Source organism: Bos indicus x Bos taurus, chromosome 3 (assembly GCF_003369695.1).
Source record: "Bos indicus x Bos taurus breed Angus x Brahman F1 hybrid chromosome 3, Bos_hybrid_MaternalHap_v2.0, whole genome shotgun sequence".
NCBI lineage: Eukaryota > Metazoa > Chordata > Mammalia > Artiodactyla > Bovidae > Bos > Bos indicus x Bos taurus.
The window spans coordinates 51,314,552-51,324,555 of NC_040078.1; the positions used below are offsets into that span (position 1 = coordinate 51,314,552).

Consider the following 10,004-nt stretch of genomic DNA (forward strand, 5'->3'; position numbering starts at 1 on the left):
CTCCTTGGCATTGGACAGCATCATTCTAGATCACTGTTTCTCAGCATATGGGTCTAATAAAAATTACCTGGATATCTTACATAATTCAATTTTTAGAAATTCCTAATATGTACTTGTTTAGATTGATATTAAAAATGGGTGAAGACACAATATGTTAATTAAAAAGGAAGTATAAATACAGCACAGATTGAAGAACAAAAGGAAAGTTACATGAAAACATTCCAATAAAATTTGAAACTTCAATAAAATGGAATTTGTTAGAAAATATAATCTAACAAAACTCTTAACAATCTACTAAGAGAAATCACAGGGCAGATAATTTTTACCATAATTTCAAAAAACATATACTCAAGTCTCATACAAAACATTCAAAAGACTAGAAAAAGTATAGTTGTGTCTAAATGTTATGTTTAGTCAAGTATGACCTTAATACCCAAACAGTCTAGGATAGTGTGCTTCAGTGAAATTACAGGCTCTCCCACATTGCAGGCAGATTCTTAACAAGCTGAACCACCAGGAAAGCCCAAGAATACTGGAGTGGGTAGCCTATCCCTTCTCCAGCAGATCTTCCTGACCCAGGAATCGAACTGGGGTCTCCTGCATTGCAGGCAGATTCTTTACCAGCTTAGCTACTCAGGGAAGCAGATATATAGATAATAATATTACCAAAACCAGATTTAGCAAAAAAAAATTGTTATAAGTCATCAAACTCAGTTGGATTCATTCTGGTAATACAAGGTAATGTAATTTCATAGGTTAAAGTAGAGGAAGTACTTGATTATATCAATAGTTAAATTTATACTATGTATAATATAGCATTTAATACATTCAGTATATAATCATGATAAAAATATTAGTCCACCAGAAAATAATATAACAAAAAATATGAGATACTTAGGAAAACATGTAAAAATATGTGTAAAACTTTATGAGGGAAAAAAAGGGGGGAAGAATGGGACTGTTCAATAGATGATAATGATGGGTAATTTGTCACACTTATGGGAAGGGGGGAATTAAGATGCCTATGTCACATAATATACAAAACAAAATTCCAAATAGATTAAAGACTTAAGGTTGAAAAGGAATTTACAAGTTTTTAGAATACTGTGTAACCTAAGGGTAGAGAAGGCTTTCTTAAGTAAAGAAGCACTAACCACAAATGAATAGATTGATAAAACTAATTGAAACTAAAACCTATTCAAGGAAAGAAAATGCATACAAACTGAAAAAGCCACAAAAAGAAAGAGAAAGAAAACCAAAATACTTCCACCCAATAGTTAGTATCAAAAAATCAGATAACTATAAAGCAAGAATCAAGACCACAAATCAGAAAAATAAGTAAAGGATACAGATATTGTAAGGCAGCTCACAGAAGAGGAAACCCAAATGGCCAATAACCACAAGACAATATTCCCAATATCAGTAGTGTTTATGGAAGTGTAACTTAAAACTGCAGCGAGATTCTATTTCACAGCCATCACAGTGGCAAATGTTAAAAAGGTAGATAGCATAGGTTAGCATACAGAACAGTGATGAAACAAAGTAGATAACCATTTTTGGGCAATTTGGCATTATCTAGTGAAATTGAATAAATACTCTTAACTCAGCACCTTCTGTTTTAAGGCATCTTAATGAGTCCTTAAATCAATTTACTGATTTAGACTGGCAAGTTTTACAAAATGAAATAGAATATAATTGAGGTTGTTTGCACAGATTCTTAGTTACAGATATTGCAGCAAATTTTGTGGTCACTTGCAAAGAACAAGGTTTGAAAATGGAGGGGATATGACAGATTGGCTAGGAATAAATGTATGTTGCTTTCCAATATCTCTGACATATTCAACGGTCAATTAGCAGAAAGGCTATGATACTGTACAGTTTAATTTTATAGTAACATAGTATATGGTTAAGTGGGAAGCAAACTGTCCCTCCTATCAGTAAAATTGTGAAAGTTCACAAATTATTTTAATCTGTGTATTTTCAGAATGAACTTTGAGAGAGAAAACTTTTTTCCCAAATTCATGACAATAAGAAAAATAAGTGAAAAATATAGAAACATTCACTTTCAACTGTTGATCTGAAACTGTAAATAGTGCCAATATTCAGAAAAATACTGACCCTACAATTAGTAGACTTAGCCTTAATTTGAACTACATTCTAAAAAGGAAGAAAATGAATATAACTTTAAAGCTAAGATTATTTAAGATGGTTTCATCAAAAGTAAATACCCAATGAAAATGATAGTCTAAAATAAAATTTTTCTTGCACATGAAAGCTAAAAACCTTCCAAATTAGACATCTAGAAACAACATTCTGAACTTGTGAATGAGGCCCCGTAATGGTTTGAAAGATGAAAAGTTACCAACATTCTTCTAGTCTCATTATCAGCATATATAATTACATATTTTTTAGCAAATGAGAAAAGTCACTCAGTTTGGCCTGCAAAGTTTATTTTTCCAGCATATACAGTGTTGGATTGTGTCTATTGATTTATTTAAAAGTATGTCTTAATGGTAACATGATGTTTTGGAAAATCTATATTGCAAAACATGGATGCAAAGGTTCTGATGCTTCTTCATGAAACATAAATTGTGTAGCACTTAAATTGATATCTGGTACTTGCAAAACAATATGAGATTGTTTCACCTTAACCTTTATATACATCTAGAGATTAGCTATATTTACTGAATTGGAAGCACACTGGGGGTCACTCAAAGTAGAAAGTTTATAGCAATAAGTGACAGAGCAGAACTATGAGCAATTACCTTCTTAAACTGTCAGAAGCACTAGCAAGTTGTTTTAAGTCAGTTGGAAAATTTTGGTATTCAAGGAAATCCCTCTGGATATAACTATATTATAAAAGTGGTGAAAATTGTTAATTTTAGCAGTTCACTGATAAGCCAAACTCTTGAAACTTTTTTCAGTGATTGGATCTAAGCATGACCAATGTATCATATCAGAGTTCATTTATTGTTCCTTTGGAAAGTTCGAAGTAGGGCATAAGAACTCAAGGATAATATACATGTTTTTCTAGTTGAAAAGCAATCTTATCTGACAGTTATTTTCAAAGATAATATTGAGTGGCAAAATTGACATATGTATCTGATTTTCTGGCACGCCTAAGACATAAAAATTGAAACCACAGGAAAACATGAGTATATTTTTCATATGTTAAACTTATCTGTCAGTTGTAGAAGACATTACTGTTACAGAAGGAAACTATCATCATTTTGATAATAAGATTTCAAATAACTTCTATTACTAATTAAGAGTGAATGAAAATTTCTTCAACTTAGACCAACATTTTTTAAAAGAAACTTTCCTATATTCTGGACATAAGTCTTTTATTAGGTATGGTTATTATATTTTCTTCCAGTTTGTGGCTTATATTTTCATTATCTTAATAGAAATTTTTAAAGAACAGAAATGTTAAATTTTGAGGAAGTCCAGCATATCAATTCTATTCTTTTAAATCATTTATATTTCTTTGGATTCTAACAAATCTTTGTTTTAACCCAAGATCACAGATTTTCTAGTAGAAGTTTTATTGTTTAGATTTTTATATTTATACTTATGATTGACTTCAAGTAAATTTTTTATATGGTGAAATAGGGTTAAGGTAGTTTTGTTTTGACTCCAGCAGTATTTGTTGAAAAGGCTATACTCAGATTGTCTTGTTACCTTTGTCAAAGATCAAAAAGATCATATAAGTATGGGTATATTTTTGGATTCTATTCTGTTCCATTGAACTGTCTTCTTTCACCAGTACCACACTATCTTGATTACTGTAACTTTATAGTAAGTCTTACATGTGAGTATGCCAACTTTGTTCTTTAAAAAAAAATTTTGGCTGTTCTAGATTCTTTGCTTCTCCATTTGAATTTTAGAATAATTCTGTCTTTCTACCTGTAGAGGAACAACATTTCTGTTTTTCTGCTCTACTCTCAGTGCTTAACCTCGTTTTTTTGTACTTTTGGTTACCAAATGTGCAGAGATTTTCCCATATCAAGGAATTTTTTGACACCAAGTAGATGTCCTACAATTGAGTCCCCTTGTGACACTCTCCCTGGAGATAGCATCAGATTACAGAGGCTAAGGGCTCAGTCCCACAACATTACCTCCCTTCCCTCTTCAGATGCCAGTCACGAGTCCAGGTATTGATCTGACTTCTGACAGACTGGCTAAAACAGGTTCTCAAAACCCCCTCCTCAGGTTCAGTTAATTTGCTAAAGTTGTTCACAGAACTCAGAACATTTTACCTACTGGATCACTGGTTTATTGGGAAAGGATGTAACAGCACAGCGAGATGAAAGAGATGCATAAGGCAAGGTATGTGGGGAGGGGCACTAAGTTTTCATGCCCTCCCTTGAAACTACTTTCCCAGCACCTCTACCTGTTCATCAACCAAGAAGCTCTCTGAACCCCATTCTTTTGAGTTTTTTGGAGGCTTCATTACATAAGCATGGTTGATTAAATCACTGGTCACTGATGACAGCTCAATCTCCAGCCCCTCTCCCCTATAAGGAGTTTGTGGTGAGAGGAGTTGACAGTTATAACCCTCTAATCACACAGTTCCTCTGACAGCCAGCCCCCATTCTTATTAGGGGCTTTCCAACAGTTACATTCCTGGCTGAAAGAGCTTCTTATGAATAACAAAATACACTTTGACCACTCTTCACTTAGGAAATTCAAGAGTTTTAGGAGCTCTTTGCCAGGAACAGGATGTAGACCAATACTAGTGCTCTTTGGGGGTGGGGGAAGAAAACACACCACCAAGGGGCACAAGGGAACTTCTGGGGTCATGAGACTATCTTCATAGTGGTGGTGGCTATACTGCTGTATATCTTTGTCAGAACTCAGAACTGGACAGCTAAAAAGAGTTTACTGAATGTAAATGATACCCAACACACCAGACCTTAAAAAATGTGTAGAAAGAAAAGGACCAGGCTCAATACCAGAATAGATGTCAGTGACTCCAAGCACACCATTGTTCTTAATGTGTATTTTGGAATTATTTTGGGGTTTTTCTGCATTATATTTAAATATTGATAGAATTATATTTGATATTATAAATAGAACATTTTGTAAAACATTTGTTTCAGCTATATAAATGTGTGTTGAGTTGTGATATAAATTATATTTCTTACTGTGGGCCATGGTAAAAATATTTTGAAAAATGCTACCCTAGAAAAACTTATCCCATGTGAATAGGAAGAGATATGCAGCAGTTTCAGTGAGCACTGTTTGAAATATTTAAGAAAACTAGTAATAGGATACATCGTATAGTGGGATGCCTGTATATCAGTTAAACTGAAAAGATAAGCGCTATAACATAAATAACCCTCAGAAACATAGGACTGAACAAAAGGGAGCTAAAGTAGGATGCTTTGATGTCATTTATATATTTTTAAACATGCAAAATTGGGATGTATAAATACATTAACTGCTAAAACCTAAAACCTCAAGTTTTAGAAAATTTTGCATAGTTAATGGCTTACACTTGAATAAAGAGGGCTTCAACCATATCTGTCTTTTTAAGTAAATAGGGCAAGATGTGTGCATTTGACAAAGCTTAGTGTGAGTATAAAGGTGTTTTCTCTGTCCTCTTTATGTTTGAATGTGTTTTAATCTATAGAGGGTCATCAGTACCTTCAGCCTTGAAAGCCATCTGTGATATTCGGTGGTAGCAGTGGGTTCTACTTTTAAGCTTAGAGGAAAGGGAAAGAAGGTTTTAAAAAGCGGGTGTGGGGATAGAGAAAGGTGAAAGAAAAGGCTGGAGAGAGAGGGAGGAACATAAGAAGTGAAACCAGTGGGTGCGTATGGTTGCGTAACATGCTTGATATGCTGTGTGACTATCCTCGGAAGTTTCTACTGCACTAACGCACAACCCATGTTTTTCACATAAGGACAAAAAACTTAGGATTTCAATGGATGTTTAAAAATGTCTTTTAAAGTATACAATTGAAACTGGTTCATTGTTTAAACATCAGGATAAATAAGCAAAAAGAAAATAATAAAATCTCAGCATTTATTTTTGATATTATAGTATATACCCTTTTGGCTTTATACCAGAAAATCTGTACTTTTTTTAAAAAAGATCATATTATAGGAGTCATACTGCAGCCTTTTTATTTGCTTTTTTACCACTCCCCAGTATGTACTGAAGAGTAGTACTATTTTACCAGCAGTGTAGTGTTCCATTGTGTGGATATGGAAGTTACCCCACTCCTGATGTGAAAAACTGTCATTATTTCCAATTTTTCACTATTTAAACATTTTTATAAACATATCTGCAGTGAAATCATTACAACATACATCTTTAAGTCTTCCCCAGGTTAAGTTCATAGATGGTGAGTGGAAAAGTATGCATATTTTTGAGATTGTGGATTCTTGATAGTTCCTCAAGAACTCCACTTTTCCTCATAATATAGGAATAATGAGAAAGGACAGATTTAAATTAAAGGGATATATGTGACAGTAAAATTATAAATTATTCAACACAGATACGTGTAGATTTTATTTTTGAGAGCTGTATATGTTAAATGTTATATAGTACTTGGATCAAAATAAGCTCAATTACAAAATAGGTTTTCATATGATCCAGTTCTAGTTAAAGATAATTGGATTCCTAAGTTTTCATTTTTTGCCTAAGCTACTTTCCTTTGTAATAAGTAACTGGAAACTGAGCAATACGAATGAATTTTCTTTTTCTTCTTAAAAAAAAAACAACAACTAAGACTTTATGATTCCCTTTTAGTACTATAGGAAGAAATGCTCTTAGAACAAAAATCTTTAATACGAATGACAAAATAATCCTAAGCTGTCCCAGACAGGTAAAATCTCCATCTTTATTGATCACCAAGAAAGTCTTAAGTCAGCTTTGTGTTAGAAGTTTCCTTCAATAGAGAAGGAATAGAATCCTCTGGCACTAGATCTGTGACAAGGATATCACTTGAAAGATAAGGAGTTGAAGGGGACTTACAACATAGAGTCATTATGGGGATGGTTTATAAGAGAAATGTCTCAGACTATGTGGATTATTTTCAGATAATTTTCTCATGGATAAAACTTGGAAGTTACAGATCTCAAAACCAGAAGCTGTCCAAATGACAAAATGAATATGCTAAACAAGTGCGTTTTTGTTTTGATTTGTATTTACATACAATAACTAGATGTAGTAATGAATGTACTAATAAACAGTCTACTCTACTCTGAAAGGCAAAGATCATGTCTTCCTTATTTCTGTTTCTCCAACACTCAGCACTTGTTTAATACTCAGTTCAGTCGCTCAGTCGTGTTTGACTCTTTGAGACCCCATGAATCACAGCACACCAGGCCTCCCTGTCCATCACCAACTCCCGGAGTTTACCCAAACTCACGACCATTGAGTCAGTGATGCCATCCAGCCATCTCATCCTCTGTCGTCCCTTTCTCCTCCTGCCCCTAATCCCTCCCAGCATCACGGTCGTTTCCAGTGAGTCAGCTCTTTGCATGAGGTGGCCAAAGTATTGGAGTTTCAGCTTCAGCATCAGTCCTTCCAATAAACACCCAGGACTGATCTCCTTTAGGATGGATCTCCTTGCAGTCCAAGGGACTCTCAGGAGTCTTCTCCAACACCACAGTTCAAAAGCATCAGTTCTTTGGTGCTCAGCTTTCTTCACAGTCCAACTTTCACATCCATACATGACCACTGGAAAAACCATAGCCTTGACTAGACAGACCTTTGTTGGCAAAGTAATGTCTCTGCTTTTGAATATGCTATCTAGGTTGGTCATAACTCCTTCCAAGGAGTAAACATCTTTTAATGTTTAATACTAGATGACAGTAAATCTTGAATGAAATAACTAATTGTTTCATTAATTCTTCCAAACAGACTGGTTTGTGGACAGAACTTGAAAAGATTGAGAATAATTTCTTAAAGCCCCTCCATACAGGACTCAATATGTCAAAAGCACATTATGAAGCAGAAATTAAGAATAGCCAAGGTTGGTAATGTAAAATTTCATTTCCAGTTAAGCCTAAAAATTAGTCAGATTTTTTAAACTCATTTATATTCCAAATAAAGAACTTTATCTTGTACTTGTCTAACTTATAGCCAACAAGGAACCATGACAACTGAGTCATTTTATTTATAACTAAAATGATTCTTTGTGAATATATATTCCAATTAATACTGAAATTGTGTTAAATATTTAAACCAAACTGGAGCATAGTCTGGTTTAAAACCTCAAGTTCTGATTAGAAACTAATTGTATCACAAATATTTCTGTTTGGATACCATTGTACTTCTTTCAGTATTGAGGGGTCCATCCCCCATGATATCTTTACTAAATCTCGACCTCCACTAAATTTGTACAAATTACAAACAAGAATCTTAGGTCCAGAATTACTTTTTAAAGTCAGCAGTTCTAATAATCTTGTAATCTTTTCTATATAACTATGGTGGTATTTGTGCAGACATCACTATAAATAAAAATTTTGTCTTAGTGTGACAGGTTATAATTCTGATTTTATGTTGACAAAAGTTTCATTCATCTTGTACATGCCAAAATAATGCTATTCACCTGAAGAAACATTAATTCACATGTTACAGAATTTTGATATTTTTATTTGTTCACAACCAGATTTTAGCATACCCTGAGCTATTAAATCTTCCTGGTTGGCTCAGTGGTAAAGAATCTGCCTACCAATGCAGGAGGTATGGGTTCAATCCTGGGTCAGAAAGATCCCCTGGAGAAGGAAATAGCAACCCACTCCAGGATTCTTGCCTGGGAAATCCCACAAAGGACCTAGCAAGCAGGCTACAGTCCAAGAGTCAGACATGACCTGGCAACTAAACAACAACACAACTAGCTATTAAAACCATAAGACTTAATTTACACAAATAACTGGCATTTAAGTTAGTAAACAAATTATAAATTTATTATTGAAATCTGAGAGTTTTTAATGGTTAAGTGTGACACGGTTTTTTCCTTCTCTTATAGAAGTCCAGAAGTCTAAAGATCATTGTTCACTAAATGTAGGTAGAGAAGAGATCCCAAATATGCCTCCTGAAATGCAACTTAAGGTAGATATGAAATTTTCCTAAGCTACATCCAACTGAACTCTTTTCTCTTTTTTGCTTTGCTTTGTTTTAAACGCAGCCTTAGTAACCAATTTTTCTTGGCATTATAGGTCCTACATTCAGCTCTTTTCACATTTGATTTGATTGAAAGTGTTTTGGCTCGAGTAGAAGAACTCATTGAAACAAAAACAAAGTCTACCTCTGAGGAAAATATGGGATAAAGTGAAAGCTCCATCTCCTAAATAAAAACTAGTAATACACTGTATTTTTCATTATGGTTTATTTAATACCTTTATAGAAGTTTTTCTGTAAAACACACTGAAAATAAATGTAGCTTCTCTTACTTATCTGTTTCAGCAGTGACACATTATGGATCAGTAGCATTGTTTCCTTTTAAAAAGGTATCTATATGGTAAATAATGCCCACGTGTATTTTAAATACTACTGTTGAAAAATCTAATACGAATCAATAATTTTATGATTTCATAAAATGTACTGGAATTACCTTTATCCATACAGTTGTGAGTTTATAAAAATTCTGATACACTTTATGTTCCAGTTAGATGCTATTTTAGAACTCCTAGTGTTAAACTGGCTATCATAGCACTGTAGGAGCTTAGAGAAAAATTCTGAGTCTGTGTACTACTCCTAATTTCCCTTTTTTTCCCTGCCTCAGGAGTCTTAGAGGGCAGAGTCCTCTATCACCAGCTTTCCAGCAGTAGTTACAGTGTAAAAGTACCTGTGAAGATTAATTTTAGAAATAGTGGCTTGTATTATAAAAAGGTATATATGACTTTTTCTTTAACCCAAGGGGCTGCTTATTTGCAATTAAACATTTCTTCTTCCAACTTAATTTGTATCATTAAGAAGCTTCAATCTAAGTTTTATATACATGTACCAATATTTTTTGAACATTATTAAAGGAATTAACAGAACTCTG

At 33.7% G+C, this 10,004-nt stretch overlaps 1 protein-coding gene across 4 annotated transcripts in view; it reads left to right on the top strand.

The window, feature by feature from the left end:
• Nucleotides 1–9,999, top strand: part of GLMN (glomulin, FKBP associated protein) — a 44,942-nt gene extending 34,943 nt beyond the window's left edge. For all 4 annotated transcript variants that reach the window (XM_027536519.1, XM_027536523.1, XM_027536521.1 and 1 more), the window contains 3 exons: nt 7,874–7,985; nt 8,985–9,067; nt 9,175–9,999. In XM_027536519.1, coding sequence (XP_027392320.1) covers nt 7,874–7,985; nt 8,985–9,067; nt 9,175–9,285 — 306 coding nt within the window. In that variant the 3' untranslated portion in view covers nt 9,286–9,999. The remainder of the gene's footprint in view (nt 1–7,873; nt 7,986–8,984; nt 9,068–9,174) is intronic.
• The last annotated feature ends 5 nt before the right edge of the window (nt 10,000–10,004 follow it).